Below are 27,867 nucleotides of genomic sequence, written 5' to 3' on the forward strand. Positions count from 1 at the left end.
TATTTCCTAGATCTCAGTTCCCAAACCTGCTTCCTACGCTTTTCCCTGCAACTCCAGTCCCACCGCAGCTGAACCACGGCTCTCGGTGAAGGCACAGCAGCGCTCTGCCACCTCGATCCACAGAGCGAAGGGCTGACGGGCCTGCAAGGACATCTGAGAACTGAAGAGCCTTCCAGACCATGCAGCACAGACCACAGGTCAGTAAGCTCTCTCTGTAAGGGGCCAGAGAGAGAACTGCTGGGCTTGGTGGGCCCCCCACCCCTGGTAACCCTGGGCTCTGCAGCTGGATTGCGGCCGGGGGCCTCAGAGCCTGTCCTGACGACAAGCAGCTATGGGCCATGGTCGGCCGGTCCTGGTCTGAAGCGGCAGAGAATGTTTCTTTAGGAACCACTGTTCTAAGAAGACTCTGCCAGCTGCTGTTACCATGGGTGCTGCTGCACAAGCCCTCAAGCCATGTAGGGACGGGCCCCCTTCCCTTAGTTTTCATTTGCGAGTCTGTGAAATTAAGCTGAGGCCCTCTGAGCACCAAGCCGGACTCTGGCACTGCGAGTGTCTCGGTCTAGAAACATCCTCAGTGCAGAGAAAAAGGACAGGAACGACCGCAGAGACGAGGACAGTGGGAGAAGAGTGGAAGGCAGGAAAGAGCGCGGCCCCCGGCAGCTGGCCCGTTGCTCCCTGAGCCCTGGTCTGCACAGACCCCCAAGCCAGCCTGTCACCCCGGAGGCTGCCCCACGGCGATCCCACTCCACAAGCGGGTTACTCCAGGCACAGCCAGAGAACACATAAAGCCGTGGACGCACAGGGACAGAAGATAACCCAAGGCACCTAGGCGGTGCAGTCGCTTGAGCGTCTGCCTGGATTTTGGCTCAGGTCATGACCTTGGGGTCACGGGATCGAGGTCCATGTTGGGCCCCATGCTGGAACCTGTTTGAGATTCTCCCTCTCCCTCTGCCCCTCCTGCTCATGCTCACGTGCTCTCTCAAAAAAATGTATCTTAAAAAAAAAAACACCTAGAAGCCGTTAACACACAGGCCACAAGGTCTGCTTGGCTCCAGCGTGCCGGCACCTGCATGGGCCTGATTAAGAGCAGATGCGGCTCCGCTTCTCGCATGAAGCTCGTGGCCCTGATGCCGGACGCCTGCAGGCGTGAGACGTTCACGGTGACCAGAAAGGCCAGGGTGCCACAGGGAAAGCATGCGCAGGCCTCCCAGGCACGGGGCACGAAGGACGTGCCCGTTCTCAACCTCTGTCGTGTTAGGTGCCCGGTAACCAGAATGACCTTGCAGGGACGTTACTCCCCAGCTACGGCTCAAAAGACCAACAATTCAGACCGGCAGGGCAGCCCACCTTTCCTTCCAAGACCACATGAAATGGCTGGGGGATCCCTCACCTGACGGCAAAACTTCGAATGTAAAAGAAACAGGCCCTTCTGAGGCTTTCAGAGGGCAAGGGAGGCTTCCGCTGATCTCACAATGACCCCCCCAAAGTGACCTAACTGGCAAGGTCCACCCCACGTTTCCTAATGGCGCCCACCCCCCAGAACCCAAAGCCTTAGGTGACAGGTCCGGAGCTCCCCGTCTCCCTGAGTAGCGGGGACTTCCACTCCGACACACCATCAGTGAGACCGCAGCCCAGTGAGAGGGGCCAGCGGCAGGTGTCGCATGTGCTCCCAGCACAGCCCCCACACCTGGGAAGGCACATGGAACAGCCCGGCCTCACCTGAGGAGCAAGGCGTGGAGCCGGGCGAGAAGGTCTTGCTGCTGCGGAGGGTGGACTGGCTGCGCGGGCAGCGGGGGCTCCGGGAGCTGACAGTCACCACCTTCCCCGGGGGTGTCGCCGACTGCTCCTCCTGGGCTGGCCTCACTGAAGCCGTGGAGCCGGCGTTCCCTTCTGGAGCCTGGGATGGAAAAGGGCCACGACAGAAGCAGAACATAGTGAATGATGGTTCGGGGAGGCTCAGGGCTGGAGGCATGAGGAGCTCCAACCGGCTCAGGGGTCACAACCCCCACGCGGGGTTCGTGTCCTAACCCTGTCACTTGGCAGCGTGCTGCCTTCCCACCACCACCCACAGGCAGGTCCTCCAGGGAGAAAGCACACTGCCTCCAGGCTGCACGGATGGTCAATCCCATCCCGGCTGAGAGCCAGGGGGACACAGCCACCCTAAGTGGTCACGCTGCCGGAGGGGCTGCCGCACGGTGGGGACACAAAGTTGTCTTTCTAAAAGGCTTTAAAAAACCGCGATGGCCTTTGCGGACTGTGAGTCAGAGGAAGTACGTACTGATTTTCTAGAATTCAACACGGTCCCAGCTGAAGTGGTCTCTGCTGACTCAGATGTCAACCACGGGGCTTCTGCAGGCCCGGGCTCAGGCCGCACTCAGTGCCGTGGCCGCGCTCAGTGCCGTGGCTGTGCTCAGTGCCGTGGTCCCCGCCGCAGAGACACCCTCTTCTTCCCCACCCTGGTGACCCCTCGTCGATCTCCCCCAGCACCCACTCTCCAGGAACACAGGGGCCAACCTCTCCGTGAGTTAGGGTCCCGTTCCTCTGCTTGTGGCACGACCTTGCCAGCTGCAGCTTGCTCAGGGCCCCATCCTGACACACCTTTCCTTTTCCATGGGACCCTCCCACCCCGCACCCTGCTCTGCCCCCTCCCGCTTAGTTTGTTCAGAATCCCCATGCACTCTCCCCGGCACACCCAGCACCCTCTTGCCAAGGTCCTGCCGGCCAGTGGCCTGGGAGTGGGTGTCACCGGCCAGGCAGCTCCAGGGGCCAGTGGGACCAGCCAGCCTCCCATGCAAGGGCTGCGAGCTCAGCTGGGACCTCCACCCTGGGGCTCTCACAGCTGAGCTCTGTCACAGTCAGCTGGGGAGGGGCCCCTACATCTCTGGGCCCACAGAACGCACATCTCTCGTGAATCCCAGGTGATGCAGAGGCCACCGTGGGGGCCCCACCCCGGGGCATGGCTCTGAGCACCCTGCTCTGAATTCTCTATCGTGTTCCCAAGCTGCCCGCCATTCTCTCCCCATCAAGGCCAAGGCCACTGCCTGCGTCCTGCCCCAGGCTCCGCGGGAGCTGGCCTCGCTGGGTCCTCTCCCCCAACGTACTAGACATGCTTCTGTCCCTCCAGTCTTCTTTCCTCCTGGAGCCTCACTCTAGAATGTTCTCTGAATTCATGTGTCCACTTGCCTGCACGTTGCCCACGCCCGTCCATGGGGCACTAGCCCGACCCACACTAAACCTAAAGGCCACGGCTCACCCTCGGGTCTCTGCAATCCCCGCCCAGGTCCTACCAGCTCGTGAGCACCCTCTGTCCCGCAGCACAAACTCACATGCATCCCCACATGCATCCCCACACGCTCCACCGAGCACCTTCTCAGTGGCAAACGCCGCATACGGACGCAGGAAGGACGCACGCTGAGGACCGTCTGTCCGGGAGGAGTGTAAATGGCTGTACAGACATGACTGCTCTTGTGGGCCCACAGGGTCCCCACAGCCCATTCTGTCCCCCAAACCCCCTCCTGGCCACCATGTTCCGCTCCCCTGGCAGCTGCTCCTGGAGGAGATGGAACCCCGCGCTCCCAAGCACTAAGCACGCGCAGTGGCTCAGGAACCTGTTCAGACTCCGTTCTCTCGCGCCCTGGAAAGCCCACGGACTTTCTCTTGGTGACATCCTCTGCTCCGTTGCTGCTAACCTGATGCCCCAGGAAGGGGTCACAGACACTGAGGACCCCTGGAGCCCTTCACCTAGCCCCTGGGCACAGGCCTGGCACCCCGTCCGTCCCCTCCCCACCCCCTTCCCTCCTGGGAAACTGTGCCACCGTCCTCCCAGAACGGCCCCACTCAAGCACGAATGACCCTGCCATTCCCTCTGCTGAAATCTGCAAGGTTCCTGACTGGCTATTGGCCACAGCAACTGCATCGCCTCTGCATGGGCTGTCCCCAGGCCAGGAGGGAGGGCCGAGTATAATTACTGAAGCCTGACAAGGAATACCTCCTCGGTCACTGTTGTCTTTGGAGCCTCATGTGTGCCATGAGGAGGCCCTTGCCTGCAGCAAACCAGAGCCCTCTCCCCAAAACCCGGCTCAAGGGAAGGAATGGTGGCCTGCCCAGTCAGCTGGGTCCCCGCCTCCTTCTCCCCCAAGACCCAGCTGCTTGGGTGAGAGCCAGTAGGCGGAGGCAGGCCCGCCCTGGAGTGGGAGAAGGACTGTGTGTCAACCGGCACTCACCAGCCTGGGGTTGACCTCCGTAGAGATAAGCTTCAGGAGGCAGCCGAGGAGACGCTGCTTGTGGAAGGTGGAGGGCGGGGAGCCGGTGCGGGAGCCCTGGGCCTGTGCGCCGGGGGCCTGGCCCTCGGGGCCCAGCACAGCCAGCCAGTCGTACTCAAGCTGCAGCTTGTTCGGCTTGCCCATCATGAGGTAGACTTCGGCCAGCGTAAGGCTTTCAGAGGTCTGCAGGTTCCAGCCCTCCTCGCGGAGCTGCTGGGCCAGCCGGCTGGCGGGGACGTCCTTCAGAGGCTTGGCAGCAGGCTGTCCCTGAGGTGGGGGGTCCGAGGGGCTGGCCTTCTCCTGGGGCTCCTCTGCAGGTGCATCTACTGAGTCTTTAGTGCAAACATCTGGCTGGAGCCCGGGGCCAGGCTGAGGCTCTGGAGCCGGCGGGGCATGGACAGGGGATGGTGGCCCAGCCCGGGTGAGGCCAGCCACCTCTGCCCCGCTGGGGACACGAGTCTCTGGGGAGGTGCACCCGGAGGGCCGCACGTCCGCACAGCGGCACTGCTCGGGGATGATGAGGTCCTGACAAGACTTCATGTAGCGCGGGAAGGGGTCAAGGAGTGAGAGTTCCTCCTCTAGTTCCGGGAGCTGGCCACAGGCACATGTCCCATCCCCGGGCTCTCGGGCAGGGCCGTCCCTGCCCTCTGCAGGAGCAGCCGTGGGGGTCTTCTCAAGCCGTGTCCCCGCATCCTGAAGCCCAGGGGGCAGCCTGTCAGGAGTGTCTAGGCTGCTGAGGCTCGGGGGGGGCACCTCCCCAGGGGCACTTTCAGGGGAGCTCTCTCCAGAGCTCTGGGAGGCGTCGGTGGAAGGAGGAGGACGTCCCGGGCCCTTGCCCTCAGCGCCGCCCCTTGGACACTTCACCTGGCCCCTGGCCGTGCCCTGCCCACTCTGAATGCCCAGGATCTGGGCAGGAGGCAACGTGTGGGCATCCTTGGAGCTCTGCTTGCACCGGCCGCCCTCCTGCCAGTGCACGGTGCAGAAGGCTTTGGAGTGCACGACGCGGGCCACACCCGGCAGCGGCGTCAGCGTGCAACTCTCCCCTGGGAACAGGTGCAGCGCCACCTTCTCCTGCGACGGCTCTGTAAGCGAGTGCTGCAGCTGCCGGTCCTCGAGTGTCTTCCGCTGGGCACATAGTCAAGGAGCGGCCACAGGAGCAGACCTGCCATGTGCTGCCGGCCGTGGAGCACGCATGCCAGGGACGTCCTCCTCTACCGGCAGTGCACCCAGCAGCCACCCTCCCACCAGAGACCGCAGGCTGGCTGGTGGCCAAGGACACAAGAAGTCTGGGGCTGTGTCCTCGCTAGTGCTACTCAACCTGCTGGCAGGGACGCTGTGCGACCCCTGCCTTGCCACAGAGACCGATGGCAGCCACCTGCAATGTAGACAGCAGGGAGGGGCTCAGGCTGAGCCCCCGAAGACGAGGGACTGTGCTTTAGTCCCCACTCTGTCCCCTCGCCCCTGGCCCTCTGCACCCTCAGGAGGAGACAAGAAGCCGCACCCTCACATGTCAGGCATGGCAGGTACAGGCGAGGCCACGTTACTAAGAAAAGGATACAATCCGCACTTCGTGGAGCGCCCACTTCTGTTTCAAGAACTCGATGAGGCTGGAGACCTTCCTGTGGAGCTCCACAATCATCCTGCAGAGAAACCACGGGCAGCACAGGGTGGCCGTTACACGGGGAGGGAACCTCCTGAGGACCACGAAGCTGCAGCGGGTACACGAGATGGGGCCACGGGCTGCAGACACTGCGCAGGGGAGGGGCCGGAGGCACGGTGCCTGGCAGGGCCACTGACTCCTTTTCTTAGAAGTCAGCCCTTTAGGGGCACCTGGGTGGCTCAGTCAGTAAAGCATCTGCCTTTAGCTCAGGTCACGATCTCAGGGTCCTGGGATCGAGCCCGTCAACAGGCTCTCTGCTCAGCACGGAGCCTGCTTCCCCCTCTGCCAGTTCCCCGTGTTTGTGCACGCATGTGCTCTGACCAATTCATAAATCTTTAAAAAAAATTAGCCTTTAAATGGAGAGAAGTAGAGATTCACATGAAGCTGGGAGAAAAAACCAGAGCTCCTGTGTGCCCTGATAGGTTGTAGGAGCGCGCACCCGGGATGCAGCCATGCTGCAGCCCACCATGCTGTTCCGTTGGCATCCTCTGGGGCCAAGAAGCTGGGCCGGCCTGAGCCCCAGGAGAGCTTGCATCCACGTGGAAGCAAGAGGTCCTGACAGATGAGGTGTTCTGCTCGGGGAGAGCAGCCACACAGCAGACCGCAGGCCGCACTGTCCCCTTCATGGGAACCGAACCAGCATGTGTGATGGGCGGCCGAGGCTGGGGGTGGGGGAAGTGAAGAGCTCGTGGGCATGAGGTTTTGAGATAACAAAATGTTCTGGAGCCAGATTGAGGAGAAAATCCTACAGTGCCCTATGAAGGTACACAGTGCTGTGAGTCAGACACCCTAAATGACTAACAGTTCATCGTAACTTAAGAGACTTTTACCTCAAAGAAGAAGTCTAATGTCTAAGTGAAAACCGGTCCAGACTCCTAGTGGTGCCGTGTGTCTACATCCCACACAAATGCCCAGGGAGGTGCTACAACAGCGGGGAAGGGGTCCTGAGGGGAGGGACTGTCTCCATCACCCTGCTAACCACAACATCTGTCTCCTGTGGCCCAAGAGCCCCTGCCACATGTGAAACAGAAGCTCAACCCCTCCAGGACCCCCAGGTCTGAGGGCCACCACAACAGGGCCTCACTGCCCCCTACCTGCGTCCTGGGGGCCCCACCTCCCCCACGAGGTGCAGAAGGCCACGGTACCTGAGCCTTGGGTTCTGGGCCAGGCTCTGCACGCGGGCCCAGGCGTGGTTGTTCCTCGGCTGCAGCTCGACGGGGACCTTCAGTGGCAGGCGCACGGGCTTCTGGTCCTCTTCGTCGCTCAAGCCTGTGACAAGATGGGGCCGTGAGGGGCCCGGCACACGTGAACCTTGATGTAGAAGGCCGTGCGCTCGGCCACACAACTAAGAGAATCAACGGACGAACAGCTCTGTGATGCCAGTGAGGTCGGCACAGAAGGCCCCAGGAACCCGGGCTCTGAAGCAGGGACGCCAGCAGGGCTGTGGGAACAGCCGCAAGCCTAAGCCATGGGCCAGGCCACGAGAGGCCACAAGAGACCTGCCTGTGACACTGGCAGACATTTTGTTTGAACAGGCTGTGGCTTCTGAGCTAAACTCAGTCTCCTAGGGCACACACTGCTGTGACACGGAGTTTCGAGTGCAGGTGCTACCAGCGGGCAGGAGCAGCAGAAGCAGGTTTGGAGCTGCCAGGGAGACACTGCCAGCTCGGCCGTGCACCGGCACCAGAGCAGCCCCGCAGCCATAGGCACTTACCGTCCGGGTCGCAGAGCTTCTTCAGCGCGCGGCACATGGGTGCCTTGATCCGCAGGTTCCTCCCTTTGTAGCGCACGGTGGTGGCCCTGGGAAGGGTTTGAGGGGAAATGTGAGGTCTCCAAGTGAATGACTGCTCCCCACCGAGCACACACAGAGGGCCAGTGAGAGCCCGGACAGACACGGGGTCTGGAAGCTCCCGGGGTCACAGGCAGCTGCACACTGTGAAACAGAGTGTGCTAGAAGTCCCACTGTCCTCCCGCCCGGGGCCTCCCGCTGCGAGGAGGACCCCTGTCCGTAACCAGAAGCGGGCCCGCCCTCCGGCCTGCAGGTGGTGTGGCACCAGCTGCCATCCATTCCCTGGATGCCCACTGTGCAGGAGCCCGTCAAATGTCAAATGCACGCCCTTCTCTCCTCCACCTCCTTGGGGTCCCTGGAGAGCAGAAGCTCCGAGCCCTGCTCAAGGCGGCCACTACTCCCCATTACAGCACTCTGTGGTCTCTCCATCAGCCACACCGGAGGAACCCACGGGAGCAGGAGCCACTCGCATCCCATAGACACAAGGTGCCACCGGCTCGTGCTCCCCGAAATGGACCCCAGGCGGGCCCCTGACCTGCCACAGCTGAGGATGACCCTGTGTGAACCCCACCGTGGCCACAGCTTGTGTGTTAGAATGACACAAACTAAAGGATTTCCTGTAACTGATGAACAGAACATCCAAAAGAGAGCTCCTTCCGGAAATCACACTTGGGAGGCTTGGGAATACTCGAGAAAGCTTGGCTGTCCTAAAAAATGACAGGGAAGTGACGACAACTCTGGAACACTGGAGACCCGGCGGGACATGGCAGTCCTTCCTCCACTTGGAACAGGAAGTCACCAAAGGCACAGCACTTCTGGGACCAGGTCACCACAGGACCCTGGGACGTCACAGGCAGCTCTGGCCAGCCAACCAGTGGCTACAGACACAGGTTCACACTCTCTAGCAGGGTCTGGTATGCTGTAAGTTGCTTTTATAACTGTTTTAACCAGTTTTTGGAATGCTGTGACCTCTCCAGGAGAGAGCTGCTATGTCATGGCCACTCCGTTTCTAAGAAAACCCAGTGAGGGACTTAGAGAACGTATGTGCTACAATTCCAAGTGTGTAAAAAAAGAATCAAGTATTATATCTATACATTTACACACATGAACTCCCCGGGAAAAAAAATCAGAGATACACACGGACCTTGTGTCTGTGGTTACTTCTGGAATAGAAGGCGGACAGGGTGGCTGGGGTTAGGGTTTGCATCACTGGGTGTGCATGCGGCTGTAACTGTGTGTGACGCACAGAACTACAGAAGCATGACTCTGGAACAGTCCTGCCCACAGCTGGAGGTCCTGGTACTCTCAGCGGTGCACAAAAAGCATTGGCTGCCCCCCCCCCCCCGCCCCCGGACAAGTCCTGGGCACGCTCACATGAGCGCTGCAGCCGGCTCAGACACAACTCCCACCTCTAAGGAAACAAAGCTGCACCGCCCTCCTCTTGGGGAGAGAAAGAGCTCTGAAACCCCCACAGCAGATTTCACGGAAACTCCCAGAGGGAGTCTAGAAGGCCGGGATGGCGGTGGGATGCGGGCAGGATCAGGCTGCGGCAGCCAGTCTCACAGGACCCCACCGCTAACGCCCCCCATGTAGCCGCCATGCCGTGCACCCAGCTGCCTCCTGGCCGAGTCCCTTCTGTGCCGGCGATCAGCATAACACCATGAGCGGCGTGGGGCTAGGGTCGCCTGTCGAAGAGACCAGGACACCAGGAAGTCTGCTCCCCTCACTGGGCCAGGCAGCGTGGCTAAGAGGATGGAGTCTGTGTGGAAGGCACACCTTGCTCCGCTGAAGAGTGAAACCCTGAGTTGTGGTCCCCCTGACCCGGGGAAACAGAGGCAGCTAAGTGCTGCCGTGGGCGTGTGGAAGGTGGACTCGGTCGCGGCCGGTCCCACCAGCAGCTGTGGGGCCTGGGGGCAGAGGCCCATCACTTCTTGTCCCATCTGCGCCAGAGCAACAACACAGGGTGGGCGTGGCCGCGCCACGGGGCACCTGTGTTTGCGATAATTACATTTTCCGTTAAACTGCTCTTTTCTGACTTCCTTTTTTTAGTTTTTTTTTTTTTAAGTGAAATTGAACAGCCCCCTTCTGTATGACCAGAAAATATCTCAACTCACGATCTCTTTTCTCTTCTCTTACACGGAGGTCCTATGAATGTCTTGAGGCTAGCAGCTGCCGAGGCAAAGCCCCGCTCATGCTCGCGGACAGGCCTCATGGGCCTGGCCACAGTCCTGGATGTGGTCCATGCCCCATAGCCTCAAGTCCATCCTGGAGCTAAGCCACGGCAGGGCGACCACCAGGCCGGGCGGCCCAGCTTTAAGACACACCATCTGCAGAAGGCTTGCACTTCGACTCTGACAGAAGGTCACACAGAGGACCCCAGGCAACCCACCCCCCCACACCCCCACGTTGTTGCTCTGATGAAACAGGCAACAGGCTAGCTCTTCTACAGGCATGGAGTCTGGCTTTCCCTTCTGCAAAGTCACGTGATGAGCCCAGTAAGCACGTGCTGACTCTATGCCGCTAGCCTGGAACTGTTGCCATGGGGGGCGACCTGAGGGCTCTCCTTGGTCCATTTGCTCCCGTGTCCTACAGCTCTCCAACGAGAGGACACTCACAGACCACTGAGAAAGTGTGTAGCGGCAGCACAGGAATTTAGCTGCGTGGGCACTCCACGGCCTCAAGTAAAGGAGCCATTCCCGACAGGCACCCCACTGACGGCCCCCATGTCTCCTTCGCCTTTATGGGCCACTGGCTTTGTTCTCGGAAACAGGTGTCTGCTGGTAGAAGGCGACACACCCGGCCGTGGAACGGGAGGGAAACCTGCAGACAGACCCATGCAATGCGGCCTGTGGGCCTCACACAAGGGTGCAGGAGCACCAGGGAAGGAAGGATGGCGCTTTCCACAGATGCCTACGGACCACAAACATGAACCACGGCACGAACTGCGTGACACAGACCACGGATAGAAACATCAAACCCTGGAACTTTTACAAGGAGGCAGAGAGCAGCACCATGACTCTGAGTGAGACAAAGAGTTCCCGGAGGTGACACTGAAGTCACAGCCCATAAAGGAAGATGGCAGATGGGGCCTCAGCAGGACTGAGCACCTCCTTCCACCCTCCGCCCGTGATAGGCACCAGGAAGGCAGGACAAGCCAGAGACCAGGAGAAAACACTGCCGACACCCACCCGACCAAACACTTGTTTCTGCAGCACTTTGAGAACTTTCTCATCTCGGTGACAAGGAAACAGGTGCGAGATCTGAGCAGGCTGGTTACTGGAGAGACAGAAGGGCAACACGGACATGCACAAGAAAGATGCTCAGGGTGGCCAGTCCCCAGTGACATGCAGACCAACCCTGCCAGGAGACACCACTTCCCACCCGTGAGGCCCAGTGTGGAGAGCGTGAGCAGCGACGGGCCTGCCTGGAAGACCACAGGCAGCTCCCTAGGAAACCAGCACCCACACCCCTACCCGTCTGCCTGGGTGCCACGGAATAAACACACGGAGACCAAGGTTTAGAGCAGCAGCTTCTGCAGAACAGCCCATGCCCCTCGCTGGGGGACAGAGAAACACACAGGACAGCCGCCATGGGGACGCTACGCTGCAGGGAGAGGCACCAACTCCAGACCCACAGGGACAGAGCTCACAGGCACACCAACCGCTACGTGGAAACTGCCAACCTCAGACGGCCGTGCGTGGTGTGACCCCGCATGGACAGCATCCCGGGAGAGGAGGACCCTAGGGGGCTGCCATGGCTGGGCGGGCGTGGGGACCGCACAGGGGCAGCAGAGGGAGGCTGGGGGTGATGAACCTGGCCGTGTCTGCGCCGTGCACCTCCTCACACTCGGAACAGGACGTGAAAGACTGTGAAAAGGCCGTCTTCTAGGTGATGCCCTCTCGGTGACGTTCAGGAAAAGGCACCCTTGCCGACAGGGCTGGGGGAGGGAGCGAGTCAGGACAGCACGGGGGTCTTGTAGGGCAGGGAGCCTATGGTGGACACAAGACACTGCTCTGTCACTCTCGATCTAACCTGCCACACACACACGTAAGAAGGCACCTGCTCACGACCCGCTTCCAGACAGCGGCTGGTACCGCAGACCACAGACAAGGCCACAGCCCAACAGGGGAGAAAGGGAATGGAAAGCACAACAGGACAAGTGACAGCACGTGCACACACAGGACCGCCCTCTCTGACCACCCAGTGCCACTGCACGTGAGCACGGCCTGCGGGCGGCTCCTCCACCAGTAAATCCAGATCAAGGGGAGACAGGGTCTGTTTTACTGCTATTTCAACCTTTCTGATGCTTGAACTTTCTCACGATCAGCTTTCTGAAAGACTGAAAGAGTAACCGCCTTGCTTCTCGGGCACGTCAGTCAGAGCAGACGCGGAGCTGGCAGCACACAGCACCACCGTGCTTCCCCACCTGTGATCTGTGAGGGGCTCCCTGGAGCCCCGACTGACCTGGCCCCGGTGCCCGGCACTCAGCTGTTCTGGAGCTATGGGCTGGTCCGGAGTCCGACAGGTAAGCTCCCACGGTGCCCAAGACCCAGTCACATGTGAGAGACACACAACACACAGACCGTGTGGAGGCTTAGGGCTGGGGTGGCATCCGAGCTCGCAGCCAGGGGAAGAGGGAGAGCCCGTCTTTGCATAAGGGAGGGAGTATCCCGGGGCCAGGGCAGTGGCAGCGGAGGGGGGCAACAGCAGTCAGAAACCTTAGCCCCAGCGAGGCGTGCAGCCTGCCACCCATGGGGCCTGCGGGAAGGAGCTGGGAAGCAGGACCCTAGGGCACCCAGCCTCTGTCCGGGATACTCCTCGAGCCCAGGGCCTCACGAGCTCTGTGCTGGGGCTGGCTCCCACCTGTCCCCGCCTCAAGGTCCCAGGGCCAGCACTAGAGGTGTCGCTGTCACCCCACAACCCTCCAAGGGCTCCTACACAGTTTGGCCACCAGGCAGCAACAGCAGCCACTCAGCACGAGGTCCCAAGGCTTATGCCAGACGGTGAACTTCTGCAGCCAGAAATACAGACAAATGCATTTTCACGAATAAGGCTCCACAGGGCAAAAGAGGTCACACCAGCGTAGAGCTAACAAGAACACCCTTTCCCAGCGCGGACCTTCCCTCCTCTAACGGGGCAGAAGCTCGCTTCCGAGATGCTCAAACACAAGGCTGGTGTGAAAAACGGAGGTGCCCTGCAGGCCCGCCACCCCCAGAGGGCCCTGGTGTGAGGCGAGAGCTACTCATGGAGCTGTCCCGCTGTGGCCACGCACTCACTCCACACACTCACTCCGTCTCACTTCCAAAGAGGAGAACGCACCCCGCAGCCCGCCAGGCCCTGCGCTTCCCTCTGCGCCACCCTCTGCCAGCACTAGTGTGCTGCGGTACGCACCCTTACGAGGGTGGCTCGCTGCTGGCCTAACGGCTTCCCCCACCGTGGGACTGTGGGGTCAGAGGCCACGCACACTTACAGGGTGGGTCACACACGCACACTGCGCACCCGCTGTCTGCAAACACTTCCACGGACAGTGCCCTGAGACTCTCCACCCACAACTGTGACAAACAACACCACTTCTGTCCGCTCTCTTCTCTGGCTGGAGCCATGCGGGGAGGCCCGCGAGGTAACACCCCTCCCCCTCCTTGACCCGGGGGTCTGGGGAGTGGGCACATCGGCCTGCAAGCTCTCCCGACGGCTGTCCCGTGCCAGGGCAGCCAGGGGAGACACAACGTGCCTCAGGCTGCAACCCCACTTCCGTGCCTTCGTGGCGGGAGAACACGGGCCTCCCCACGCTCTCAGCCACTGTCTTGACTTTGCTGCTGGGGGACTCGGGTCACATCCGACCGGGCCGCCTCCCGCCTCCCTACGCGGCCCCCTTCAGGAGTCCCTGCGCGCAGCCCACAGCGAGGCATGGAGGATTATGATGCCCTTCCTGCAGGCCGGGTATCTCCACCGGCTGTGGGGAATGCAGCCCGGAAACCTTCTCTCTGGTCCCCCCAGAGCAGCCCGGTTATTGATCCACCTGCCCCGGGGGCACGCTGTTTACTGGCCACAGGCCGTCCCTACAGCGCGGCACTGAATATCCAAGGCAAACATGAGGTGCACATGTACCTCCTGGATCCTACCTGGGTCGGAACCATCCCAACAGTCACATCACATTCAGGCTTTAGTATGATGGCCCCTCGCCCAGACCGTGGAGACTTGGCTACTCGTCCCTCTGGCCCCCAGCTCAGGGCCTCTCCAATCTCCAGGAGGCCTTAAAACCAACCACCAAGTCGCTTTCACGCTTCTCAACATGCCTTCCCCAAAGTCAATGGACCATGAGGCAGACCCCTCTCTGTCCAGAAACCCAGGAGGCCACCTCCTCTCTGCACTGCTCCTGCAACGAGACTAACTCAAAGCCAAGCAAATGCACAGTTTTCCATTAAACCAGTGCCCAATGCCCTTGAGCACAAAGAACCAGGAATCTCGGCTCGGGCCCTGAGTCTGGGGCAAGTGCAATAGAAGGGGAAGGAGACGCCCCCCCAAATCACATCCAGGGAGCGCGCTCCTACTCGCGGGACAGCTCTCCTGCTGGCGGGGGAGACGCAAACACCAGCAAACACTTCTGCCAAGGATCCTCTGTCTTCCCGCAACGCTGCCCCAGAGGCACGCATGGCACACCGAGCGCACACAAACTCAGCTTTGACCCCAGAACAGCAGGGCCTGTGTGAGGGCAGGAAGAAGGAAGACGCTGAGACTGCAGCAGGTCAATGGGGGTGGGGCACGGCGGCCAGAGTCATTCATTCTGGAGCTTGGCCCCATGCCTCCACGAGGCTCCGCCTGCCCGACGACACTGGCGGTGAAGGCTGCCCGCCCCCTTCATAGCAGGCCAGGCAAACTGCCGCTCTTTCCACACGGCACTCACACACATGGCCTGGTTATTACCACGCCTGCTTCCAAGGGGGCAGTTCATGGTAATAAGCCCCTGGGAGCCCAACGGGAGCATCTGTACCATTAGACGCGGAGCTGGAGCCAAGGCACAAACCACCTGGCCAGCCCTAGCTGTCAGGCGCTCATGCCCAATGGGCGGGGGTGTGCAGGCCAGCCAGCACCAGGCTGAGAGAGAAAGGAGACCAGAGATGCAAGAAGGCCACGTCCTGCAGACGTTCCAGGGGATAGCTAGCCTTCGACTGGGAGGGGCCCAGAGACGACCTGTGGGTCCATCTAGGACAGGGGGCAGAGATCTAGGCGGAGCGCATGAGCTCTGGAGGGTCGAGGGGAGGGACACGGTGGCAGCCGTCAATGAGGGCCACACCAGGGGGAAGGCCGTGCACACAGAACCCGCAGACCGGGGAACAGGGGAGGGTCCGGGCCGTGCAGCAGCGTGGCCAGGGCACCTGCCGGGAGAGGCAGAGGGCTGACAGGCAAGAGGAGCAAAAGGCAACCAAGAGGGACCCCAAGAGTGTGAGGTCGGGGCCTTCCCAGGAAGGGCTGCTGCAGCCTCCCGGCTGGGACACAGAGGAGCTCTATGTTGTACGGGATTTATAAACTGGGGCGCAGAAATGGGGGACAAGTTGGATCTGGAATTCCTCCCCAGAGAAGGTTCGCCAAGGCCCCGAGGAGCGTTCCCACTGCCCAAGGAGAGCGCAGAGCGGCACGAAGCAAAGTATAGCACTGGGATGGTCCCAGGAGGGCTCCGGGAGTGGGGAGGAGTGGGCGGTTACAGGGCTGGAGAGCTGCCCAGAGTCAGACATCAGCACGAAGCCAGTCAGACCCAACGGTGAGGGTGACAGAGTAAAGGAGGCCCCAAAGGCCAAATCTGAATGGGGCACCAGGCACGCGTCACACATCATCTCTGCTGCAGCAACAGTCAGCATGGAGCAAGCAGGAGAACCTCAGGGGCAAAGCCGGCCCAGCCTCGAGGGGCGCGGAGCCTCGGCGGGCGCAGTGCAGAAACAGGACCAGAGGAGCCACAGGATGGCAGGAGCGAGAGGAGAAGGCACTCCCAGCCCGCACGCCAAGTGGGGACAGGGCCGGAACGTGAGGTGGTCAGGGCTGCATGGGCGCTGCCACCCTGCCAGGGGGCCCCTAGGGGAGGAGGAGACGGGGAGCAACCTGGACGCAGTCCCCTGCTCTCCCAGGGCTCTGAGCGGCCATCCGCTTAACCCCAGGGAGTTCGGCACCTTACGGGCCCCAGTGAGAAAAGGCAAGAAAACCACGAGTCCCAGGGTCTGGGCCTCAGAGAAGCCCGCGTACATCCCAAATCCGCAGCAGCACTCCATGGGGCAGGCCCCACTTACCCGGCCTGAATGAGCTCATTCAACTTCGTGGCATTCTTGTCATCCATACCTTTAAAGGAAAAGCAAATAAACGTGACCACAAAGCTCTATGGAACAAAATCCGTGAAGATTCCCAAGTTGTTACCAGGTAACGGCCTTCCAGAACACAGGCCCCGCCATTAGCCGCAGCTCCTCCCAAAGCCCGGACCCAGAGCACTGTCCCCACCTGCACGTCATCTCAATCCACCCGGACTATCTCAGGGGAACACTACCTGCCTCCGCATGCTGGATGCTTCCCTGCCAGACTCCTACGCTGAGCCTCCACCCTCCCCAGCCATGGGGTGCACAGATCCCCCACAGGGTCATCAGCAGGCATGCCTCTCCTGTTGGGCTCTGGGCATCCGTGGGCCTGCCGAGGTCTGCTCTGGGTCACCGGATCCCCAGGGTGGGTGAACGATGAAGAGAAAAGTAACCATTCCCCAGAAAAGTGAAGACACAAGGCTAGCGGGCACTCCCCAGAAACCGCGCAGGCCAGATGCGGGAGCCACATCCTCACAGTGAAGAAAGAAAAACGGTCGCATCAGAGCTCTACATCCCGCAAAACACCTTTCAAGAATGAAGACAGGGACACCTGGGTGCCTCAGTCGGTTAAGCCTCTGCCTTCGGCTCAGGTCATGATCTCAAGGTCCTGGGACTGAGACCCACATCGGGCTCTCTGCTCGGCTTCCTCCTCTCTCTCTGCCTGCCTCCCTGTCTACTTGTGATATCTCTCTCTCTCTCTGTGTCAAATAAATAAAATCTTAAGAAGAAAAAAAAGAATGAAGACAACATAGCTTTACAGATGAATGATCACTGAAAGACACATGACGAGGATAGCAAGGCCAAGTCCCAGAGGGATAGAAATGGGCCTCCAAACAGAAGGGAAAGAGGCAGGCGCAGCCCTCCCCTGGCGCACACAGGTCCCAGCAGCCCCAGGGGTGAGCAGCGCAGCAGGCCGTCCCTGGGGAAGGCAGGGTCTGCAGGGCCAGGCGCACCGCCAGGAGGCCAGACTGTCCTGTAGGTCCATGGGCGTGGGAGCAGAGATCAAAGGGAAAGCAGAAAGCAGTGCCAAAAGGAGAACGAAGGTCCCATCGGTCCTGTATGGTAGGCCAGACAGACAGACAGACAGAGGCCCAGGGATGGAGCTGTGGCAACCACCAGGTTTCAGTCATGCAACAGGCACCATCCCAGGACCCAGCCTTCAGGGTAAAGCCGCCCCACACACGGGTGAGGACTGGAGGTGGCTGGTGTGTCCCCATGGCCTGTGCCAACACCAGGCCGCTGTGGCAGCAGGAATAAGCTCTGGGTGTAAGACACAGTACTGGGGGCAAACCTGCAACCTCATAGCCAAGGAGCCTTGTACGGACACTTGTTTTCATCGAGGTGGAGCCTCTTCGGCCCCAGGGACACCCCCAGCACAGCAGCCCTACTGCTGACGCACGGAGCTTGTGTCCAAGTCCCAGGACACAGCAGAGACTTGACATCCACTGTTTCAGGACTCACATGGGTCCAGAAACCTCAGCTAGGAAGACCATCTTAAATAAAAGCACGCTCTGACCGCAATTCTGGCAGAGTCCGGGAGCGCCTGCCCATAAGCAGTCTCTGCAGGAGGCAGCGACCCCGAAGCATGCCGCTTTCCTGTGCACACTCACATCCCAGTGAGTGCAACTGTGGGCGCGGGGCAGGCAGGGCTCAGTTGGGCCAGCCCCATGGGGGTGCAGGGCACTAAGAACTCAGGTGGGGTCCAGAGGACATGTGACAGGTGCCTGGGTCCCTCTTGAGGGATGGGGGAGACCCCCTCACCAGCAGGAGGGGTCAGCTGAGCTGTAGAGTGTCAGAAAGAGGGGAGGAGGTCCAAGTACAGATGCCCCTGGGGCCAGGGTCCCAGCGCTGCCCGGGGATGGGGGTGGGGGGCTGACGATGGCAAACCACCCAAGGTCAGAGCCAGGCTTGCCTTGCAAGGACTCAGATGGGCTAGGAGTGCACAGGCTGAGACCTGTACATGGTGGGGACAAAGGAGGGGCCACACAGCAGTGGCTGGGAGAAGTCACTGCCCTGTATAGCACCACACCCAGGAGCCCCCCAGGAGAAGCCAGCTGGTGACAGAGAAGTGCTCAGACTACGGGGAGGATGGGGCTGGAGCGCCAAGCCTACTGTCTGGTTTTTGCCCTTGTCTAGGCCAGCATGCGCAGAGCAGTCCACGAACCACAACACCCATCCACCCGTCCCTCTGTTGCTTCCACACCCCCATCCAACCACCCCCCTGCCGAGCAGTGGCTGGGTGACCAGAGAGGAGATGGCTTACGACCCCCTCACATGGGGCTCACTGGGCCTCTGGTGTGGCCCTGTGGGTGAGCACTCTTCCACTGTGGGAGGGTGGCCAGTGGCACCTGCAGAGACAAGGGCACCCCTACTCTGGGCCCGCGTGGGGTGGCGAGGTAGACCACTGGGCACTCAGGGCCCCCGGAAGGCCAGAGCACAACATCCCTAACCAATGGGACTAGATCGGGCCTTGGGTGTTCCGGTAAGACAGGCAGAGACTTGGTAAGACAGCAGAGCCCGCTGGGTAACAGGACTATGGGCATGCAGGATAACGCCCCTGCGCTCAGGGGACACAGGAAGAATGTCAGGGCCCTCCTCAGATGCCGACCAAGAAAGTATGCCCGGGGGTGGGGCGCACACACAGACATGACCAGTGTCAACAATGTGTCCCCAAGTGCCGGTGCAGGTACGTGGGGGCCCACTGCACCTGTCGGAGGGAAAAGAGCCCTGGCATCACAGACCCGCGGTGAAGGAGAGCAGGCCCCATCAGGAGAGGCTGCAAGCACACGGGGGCATCACTCCCAGAGCCATGAGCACCCGTACTCACAGCCTCCGACCTTCTTCCGCAGCTCGCCATAGCAGATCAGACCGTACAGCTCCTGGGATGACTTCTTCAGCCCACGGGAGAACACTGAAAGACGAAGACGAGATAGAGCTTTACAATGGAAGATACCCACATGGACAGTGGCCAGCTCCCGGCACAGGACTAGTGCGAGGGACACGAACGCAGCTCATCTCATAGTTTCGGCCAATGTGCACTGGTCTGCTACTGCCCCTCGGAACAATTTGTTACTTAAACTATAACCCCTGGAGGATTTTACTAATTGCCAAGTGCATTTAGACATGGCCTTAAGAAAAACATATACTGGCAACAGGTCTTTGGGGAGAAGAACGATAGACGACTGTGAAGCTGGGCAGCTGGGGATGCCCGCTCACTCAGGGCGGAAGGCTGCCCCTTCACATAAGCCGGGCAACCGGGACTGCCTGGCCCGCCAAGGGCGGAACGCCGCCTGCTACAGGAAGCCGAGCATCGGGGAACACCCGGTCAGCTCAGGGTGGAACGAAATACCGCCTGCTTCCCTTTTCCGTTATCGTTCTTTTCTCTTCCCAGAAGCACCCGTTGTTTTTTAGAAGAGCCCTTTGAATGTGTTTGGTTAACTATAAACTTTATCCTCCTTGCTTGTCCGCAAGACAGGGGACTAATGTTTGACCTTCATCGGTCCTTCTGTTGGCTATTTCTATCTAATGAAAGTGAGACTGTGGAGTTGCTCGTGGCAGCAGTCTTTTTGACTGTTGTCCCCTGCTCCCAATCTCTTGCAGCTGACTTGTTTGTGCCTAATTCTTCTCCTGTCGCAGACTGGAAGCGGCACTGGTTCCCCAGGACATCAGCCCCCAGGGGAATCGGAGTGAGACATACACAGGAACAAGGGGCTACTTTTCAGATTTTTAAAATACGTTAGACCAAAGAAACCGGGGTGAGGCTAGGAAACGAGACCTCACTAGCAGAGCGGTGTCCCCAGGAGGACAGACTGGGATGTCAGCATGGCCAGCTTCCACAGAGGCAGAGAAGGTGGGGTGGGACTGTCTGTTTCCGCATACACAGAACACACACAAGCTCCATGTGAGGCCTGCGGCTCCGGGACCCAGGACGCAGACATATCACGCCATCTCTGACCACTGACCAACCGCCCAGGGCTCAGGGCCATACAGAAGAGGAACCACAGCCCCAACCACACCCAGTGCCAACACCCACCCTTCCCAGCTCCTCTCCAACAGACTCGCTTCACTAGGAAGCAAGACATCCAGGTCAGACGGCATGCGTCCCAGCCTGTCCTGGGGCTAGACAGCGCCATGCCACTACGTCCTGGCCTCAGGTGTGAGTGGGAAATGTCCCGAGGCTCCGGACATGACTGAAGACTGACTCACGACGAACGCTTCCTTGTGGCCCATCCCTCTGCCCTGCCGAGCTGCTGCCTGGCCGCCCTGGACACAAGCAACATGCTGGAAGGGCCGAGCAGAAAGAGGGCAGACCCTGTTCCTGCGCCCGCCTCACCGCCTCCATGCGGTCTTGTAACAGAGAGAACAAATCCCGCTGCGCTGAACACCGCGCTGCTTTGAGCTCCACGTACCTGAGGCCAAACCTGAGGGCGACCTGCCAGCTCGGGCCAGCACAGTCTGTGGTCACCGAGCAGTGACCCGGGCAGCTCGTCCTCACTCAGCCCGTCCACTGTCCTCACAACGGCTCTCTCTGGCTTCTCCTCAGAGAGCCCTTTCCGAACTCCCAACACTCTGGGTGTGTGATTAAATCCCCAGGAAAGGAAACCAAAAACGTGTCAGCAAGTGAAAATAAGATCATGAACGAATGATCTAAACAGAAGCTTCTAATCCTCACACAGGCCGGCAGGAGCCTGGGACTCTGCTAACGTCACGCCAACCACTCCCGGAGGCTCTCCGGAGAGACACCGAGGCCTCGTCGGGCCTCTCACAGGAGACCGCTGCTCCGGATGCTGAGACCGCCAGGCAGCAGACAGACAAGCGTGGAACACAGAGAGAGTGGGATCTGTCTGCCACGTGAGGTAAGAGTTCTAACAGCAGCCACGAAGTGGACGGGCTGAGAAAGCATGATGCACAGGGAGAGGCCACATAATGTGACACTGCCGCTATGAAATGTCCAGAACAGGCAAATCCACAGAGACAGGAAGAGGATCCACGCATAAGGAGGGAGGACAGCAGGGTAGTACCAAGCCCAGGCAACTGCCAGAGCCCCACAAAGGGGCAGGTAGCCCTCGGGCTTCATGTGGTCACCCTGCTGCCACCAACGTGGAGAGATCACCAGGACCAGCGAGAAACCTTGGTAGATGGGCACCTGGATGGCTCAGTGGGTTAAGCCTCTGCCTTCAGCTCAGGTCATGCTCCCAGAGTGCTGGGATCGAGCCCCGATCGGGATCCCCACTCAGGCAGAGCTGGCTTCTCCCTCCTGCTCTGCCCCTCCCCCTGCTTGTGCACATGTGCTCACGCGCTCTCTCCAAAAAATAAATAAAATCTAAATAAATAAACAAATAAATACAAAACTTTGGTGGAACCAACAGTCCAACAGAAAGAAGGCTCTTCTCACGAGGTCATGTCCTGGGGTGAAGGAGTGTGGAGGCAAGGACAGAAAGTGAGAGGGAATCCTCAAACAAGCTCCGGCTGAGCAGGGTGCCCGACACGGAGCTTGATACCAGCACCCAGGGATCACAACCTGAGCCGAAGGTAGACGCTTCCCAGGCGGAGCCGCCAGGAAGCACATGGCTCAGGTAAAGGATGCCAGGGACACAGGTCATTATGGAAGAAGGCAGGGACAGGCTTCATAAAGACCATGGACGTTATCAAGTCTTAGACTCAAAAGGCTTTGCAGCTGTGCTGGTATCTGGGAAGCGCGGAGAACTAAGGACACGTGCAGCCAGCAGGTACACGGACAGCTCGGTGACACTCTGCTCGAGAGCAAGACATGACTCACTGGCCAGCACACTCCCAGGCCAGCAGAGAATCTCCTATTCATGCTCATACAGACCCAAAACCCAATAAACAACACAGCATCAGCAAAAGACCAAGAATGCATGGCAGTCCCTAATGCATGGCAGTCAACAGGCCATTCCCACAGGACTCCAGAAAGAACGGCCATCTACATCGTCAGACACGCTGTCCCAAGATGCTGGACCCACTGCTCCTTCCTGATCTACTTTCCCCATGGAGGTGCCAGGCTCGACTGGAGGACCCGGGGGCTGGAACTGACTCGGGGTGCTGAGCCCTCCTCCCAGTCGGCTCCTCCTATGTGTTGTAAACACTGATACATGTGTCCCCTATGAGGACTAGAAGGATACCACTTGAGGTGACCAGTGGAAGGTGGTCAAGCTGGAAAGGGACCTGGAAAGGACTCGTGAAAACAAGAGCATTGTGCTGGCCAGAGAGCAGCGCGGTGGGGCTGTAAACTTGGCAGAGGGAAGGCCCTGCCACGGGGTCCTGCTGGGGAGACGGACTGCCCCCGGATGGGGTGTGCTCAACTGCCAGGGGCTCCTCCTTGCCTCGGTCAAGGACAGAGCCTGATGCAAAACACGGCAAAGCAGCAGCCAGCCAGGAGAGCAGGCCCGGACCCTGATCCTCACAGGGGACGATCAGCACTCACAACGAGAGGTAAGTAAGTTGATCTCAACCATACGATTTTCCCAAAGAAAGCGTTTCTGAAGAAAAGTGCTCTTTGAACAGGGATGTCCACAAATGCATTATTCGAAGCCACCAGAAGTGACCTGTCAGTCTGAAAGGAAAAGTGAAACGTGTTCACCTGCAATGACATCACTCAACAGGGAGCACAGAGAAAGCCCACAGCAGCAAGAAACGTGGCCTGAAAGCCCGCACTCGTGGGGCAGGGGCTATGCTGAGCACATGCAGAGGGTGCCTGGGAAGAAGGGGGGGTATCGGCTCTCCCACTGGCTGTCTTGGGGGGCCTGGGTGAGGGCCTGCACGGCTGCACTTGAGTTTTCTCATCTACTGAGCCACAGGCAGAGCCAGTCTCCACTCGGGCAGCAGGAGGAGGGCAGAGAAGGATGCAGGGTGGGATTTCGGGGAGAATGTCACAGGCATTCGGCCTAGGAAGCTGAGCAGGATGAGGGAGGCGGACCAGGCGGGGGTGGCAGCATGGGCACCAGGATGGTAAACAGCTTGCTCCCACCAGCCTGCGGGTCAGCACGAGAGTCCAGGGGCACAGGCAGGGATCAGCCCTGCAGAGACGTGAGGGGCAGGTTCAGAACAGTGGGACAGGGCCGTGGCAGAACAGTGACGATCTGAACAGGACCAAGCAGTAAGAACAGACCCGAAAACCTCTGAGGTACAACCAGCAAGACTCTGACTGGTGACAGATGTCCAGAAGGATTCGGAGGGAACTACGTTCAGGTGACAGGGTCAGGTAACAACTGTGACTGGAGCTTGGGTGCCCCCATCCCCAAGGGCTCCCACACTGGCCGGTGGCAGCAGGGAAGGGTTTCTCCAGGGCAGGGGTCTGCAAACTATGGCTCACAGGCCAAACACAGCCCACGGCCTCTTTTTGTGAAAGAAGTGTTTCTGAAAAAAGTAACGCACACCTGCTTACTTTCTGTCTACAGAGAGTTTCCACAGACTGCAAACCCCAAAGTTTGGAAAAGCCCAAAATATTTACCATCCGACCTTTTACAGAAAGAGACTGCTTGAACTGTGCTCTCTGGGCCTTTCTCGGGCTGGAGGAGGAACCCCAGGTCGCGACATGCTGACCCAAGGAAGGGTCAGAGAGGGAAGTCGGATGGGTCGGCCTGGGGGGCGCTGGCAGGCGCATGGCCGAGACATCCCCGACAGGCCCAGAGCGAGTGCACGGGAAACACGGAGGTCCGCCATAAGGGGCTCACACCAAGGCCTCACGGCGGCAAAGACTCCAAGGGGAGTGACAGACCAGACACCATGGTCGTTCTACGTCAGAACTCAGACTACTTTAACTGCACAGTCAGAACGAGCCGAGTTAGTGAAAGCAAACGTCTGGAATGACCAGGAGATTAGTGAGGCTGTGGACACCAAGAACAGCGCCAGGAAAGGTGGATCGATGAGGGTGCGGCAGGCGTGACCCCAAGAGACAGGAGGCGGCCACACCCACCCCTGGGGACGGGGGCTGATCAGAAAGCCCACTCAGAGCGCGGACTGGGACATGTGAACCCAACATGTGAACCAGACTGGGACATGTGAACCCAACATGTGAACTGCACACAGCACGACTCTGAGCCCAGCCTCAAACACAGACAAGAGCCCTGAGAAAGCCAGCCCTCCCCAGGCCCTCCCCACGCCCCCTGGTCCCACCCTCACTCCAAGGAGCTCCCCTTGGGCAAGAAGCACAGGCACCAGTGGGGGGGGGTTCTATTCTGGCCAGCCCGCACCCGTACCCTGCCTCTCCTGGGGGACCGGGGGCCTTGCCCTCCCAGCATCAGACATGGGCCCAGGCTGAGCCAGGGACCTAAACGCCCAGGCACGCGGGGCTGTCAGAACCCACGCAGCTTCCTCTCCATTCAGCTTAATTGATGGTGCCTGGGCATACCAGCAGCCCAAGTGCCACGAGGCACAGAGGTCCCTGGCCATGTGGCTGGGTGAGAGCAGTGCCACAGCTATATCTGGAGGGCTTGTGGGCACCCACTCCTGAGCAGCAGGCAGCCGTGGCCGAGCACACTCACCGTTATCAAAGTCAATGTACTTGGTGATCTTGTGCCACGTGCGGTAGTAGAAATGCCGGACCTGCTCTTTGTTCTTCACCATGCTTGCGGGCTTGCCTTTCTTCTTATACTTGAGGGCGATGTTGTTCTGAATGGCTTCGAAGTCTTTCCCATGCTGGAAAATTAAGTCCACAGTAAAAGCACAGAGATTACAACAGGGCAGTTTTCTGCGTGCACAGACCCTTCCCGAGACAGGAGAAATGGGAAAGGAGACCACTGTGGTCGAGCAGACCTCCTTCACGGATCTTCTCTGTGCAGGAACTTCAACCTCACCGCCCTAGAACCTCAGGTTTCAATTCGAACAACGGATAAAGCATCAGTGGAAACTCAGAGATAAAACTATCAGGGCACAGGAGACCACAGAGGCAAGGGCCCTGGAGCGGGAGAGCACGACACTCATCCCTCAGACGGAGGGGCCCAGAGACCACGAGAAGACCACCCGTGAAGACGATCACAGGAACACACAGAACACAGACCGCAAGGGCAGAGGAGGGCAGTGTGGTATGCCTCATCTAAACAACACATCAACCATCCAGAAACACCCACTGCTTCCATCAAATGCAACATATCCTGTATCGGATACACAGTGAGGATGCACACCTCGTATGAGAACCACACATCCCATGGGCCACCCCTTCCTTCCTTCAACACCTCCACGTCGGGGCTGAGACCTCGGGGATTCTCAGAGTGGAACCGGCGTCCCGGACAACGCAGTCACCACTGGCGCCATGTGGGGGCTACAATTCTCCATTAGAGCCAAGACAGATGTCCTGGGGTGGGCCCGCAGGGGACAGCTGCCCAGCAGCACAAGCGCCCCCAGCACCGGCATCTTGGCTTCTAAATCCCATTCCCCAGAAGGAACCAGGACACCATGAGCGGGACAAGTTCCAGCGAGCCTGCAATATCTTGTAGACCCAGAAAGTGTGCAAGTGCCTGGGCACAACAGGAGCTAACCTGGAAAGGCTCCCAGGGGCCAAACCTGCAAAAATATGGGCAGCAAAACCAAGAGGGATTGGAACCGATGGGGAGAGAGTAGCCTACATGTCCCTGAGTCCACACAGATTTAAAAAAAAAAAAAAAAAAAATCAGTGAATTCGTACCTAAATGAGGGAGAAGAGAGATCTCTTTCTTGCACGAGATCTCCAGTAAGTATAGAAAGAAGGATGGAATCAGAAAATCATTGGACAAACCATGTAATCATAGCTATTTCAGGCAAAAAATGGCATGACTGCTACAGTTAGTGGATAAAAAAATGAAAAACAGGCTATTTACATAGAGTAAACGTAAAAACAAAACAAAAATGAGTCAGTACGGGACCTGGCAGGGGGCACTTGAACACAGTCCTCAAGGTTCACACTGCCAGACAGGACAGAGCACACCACGCGCTCCAGACAGAATGTGCCCAGGACAGCCTGACACTCCCATGGTAGTCTTTTTTTTTTTTTTTTTTTAAGATCTTATTTATTTATTTGACAGACAGAGATCACAAGCAGGCAGAGAGAGGGGGGGAAGCAGGCTCCCTGCTGAGCAGAAAGCCCGATGCGGGGCTGGATCCCAGGACCCCGGGATCATGACATGAGCCGAAGGCAGAGGCCTCAACCCACTGAGCCACCCAGGCGCCCCTCCCATGGTATTCTTTTTTTTTTTTTTAAGGATTTTATTTATTTATCAGAGAGAGAGAGGGGGAGAGATGGAGCACAGGCAGACAGAATGGCAGGCAGAGGCAGAGGGAGAAGCAGACTCCCTGCTGAGCAAGGAGCCCGAAGTGGGACTCCATCCCAGGACACTGGGATCATGACCTGAGCAGAAGGCAGCTGCTTAACCAACTGAGCCACCCAGGCGTCCCCTCCCATGGTATTCTTGATAAAAATGCAAAATGTAAACTTAATCATGAGATAACCTCAGAGAAGCCCAAACTGAGGGGCATTCCACAACCTAACAGACCAGGAGTCTTCAAAACTGTCAAGGTCTGACACAAAAAAGTGCTCCACATCACCCGGCATCAGGGAAACACAACTCAAAACCACCATGAGACACCAACTCACACCCCTAAGAACGGCTAAGCAACAACTTAGGAAATGAGAGGTGTCGGCGAGGACGGGGACTCCCTACCCTGCTGGTGGGAATACAAGCTAATGCAGTTACTGTGGAAACCAGTGTTATAAAAAGAGCTACCCTGCAACCCAGCTGATTGTACTACTGGGTGTTTACCTCATAGATACAACTGTAGTGATCCAAAGGGGCACACCTGCACCCCAGTGTTTACAGGTACTCAGCCATCAAAAAGAATGAAATCTTGCCATTTGCAACACCATGGATGGACCCTGACGGCATTATGCCAAGCGAAGTAAGTCCGTCAAAGGCAATCACGGTATGATCTCATTCACATGTGGAATTTAAGAAAGAAAACAGATGAACACAAGGGAAGGGAAAGAAAAAAGAAAGACAAAATCAGAGAGGGAGGTAAATCATAAGAGACTCTTAATGCTAAGAAACAGATTGAGGGTTGCTGGAGGAAAGGGGATGGCAGTGGGGTAACCTGGTGATGGACGTTAAGGAGGGCACGGGATGGAATGAGCACTGGGTATCATATGCAGGTGATGGCTCACTAACGTCTACTCTTGAAATGAGTAATACGGTATATGTTAACTAAATTGAATTTAAATTTTTTTTTAAAAAGCGTCAAGGTCTTGACAGAACAAAGGAGACAGAGACAGAGGGCCTGGCACCTGAGGGAGGGCTCAGGAAACATGACCACTGAATGCATGTGGCACCCTGGTCTAGAAAGCACATCGGTGGGAACACCAACCAAACCTGAGTCAGGCCCACAGGTCAGTAAGTGCTACTGTCTCCACGTCCAATCTCCTCGCTGTGCTGGGCACACTGAGGTTGTGGGAACATTGCAAAAGGACACATGGAATTCTCTGTACACTTTCCACAACTTTTTCCAAGTCTGAAATAGCTTGAAAGTGAAAAGTGAAAGTATAAGAAACCTAAAAGAATTAAATCGTCTTTACTGTTAAAAAAAATAAAATACATAAAAAATTCTTAAACGCTTTCCTGTGGGTGCGCCCCATGACCCTCCCTCAGCTCTTGACCATGACTGAGCAAGTGCAGACAGCCTGCCCATCCATCAGCTAGCTCCCAGGTGCAGCAGGGCACCAAACCCAGACAGAGGCACACACTCGCCGGCCTGGGAGCCGAATCTGGGCTTGGTGATTCTCCAACTATGCTGCCTTCTGACTTCTGCCGCCTGTGAGCACAGGCTCTCTGT

General features: G+C 58.6%; 1 protein-coding gene across 2 annotated transcripts in view; it reads right to left on the bottom strand.

Moving 5' to 3' along the window:
- Window positions 1-27,867, bottom strand: part of CRAMP1 (cramped chromatin regulator homolog 1) — a 55,596-nt gene that overhangs the window by 12,809 nt on the left and 14,920 nt on the right. For both annotated transcript variants that reach the window (XM_045072155.1, XM_045072154.1), the window contains exons 4-11: window positions 24,555-24,708; window positions 18,878-18,961; window positions 15,991-16,039; window positions 7,637-7,722; window positions 7,068-7,191; window positions 5,821-5,902; window positions 4,224-5,387; window positions 1,720-1,897 (exon numbers count right to left, since the gene is read on the bottom strand). In XM_045072155.1, the coding sequence (XP_044928090.1) occupies window positions 1,720-1,897; window positions 4,224-5,387; window positions 5,821-5,902; window positions 7,068-7,191; window positions 7,637-7,722; window positions 15,991-16,039; window positions 18,878-18,961; window positions 24,555-24,708 (1,921 nt within the window). The remainder of the gene's footprint in view (window positions 1-1,719; window positions 1,898-4,223; window positions 5,388-5,820; window positions 5,903-7,067; window positions 7,192-7,636; window positions 7,723-15,990; window positions 16,040-18,877; window positions 18,962-24,554; window positions 24,709-27,867) is intronic.

The sequence above is a fragment of the Mustela putorius genome, unplaced genomic scaffold (assembly GCF_011764305.1).
Source record: "Mustela putorius furo isolate JIRA1106 unplaced genomic scaffold, ASM1176430v1.1 tig00004007_pilon_pilon_pilon, whole genome shotgun sequence".
NCBI classification, from domain to species: Eukaryota; Metazoa; Chordata; class Mammalia; order Carnivora; family Mustelidae; genus Mustela; species Mustela putorius.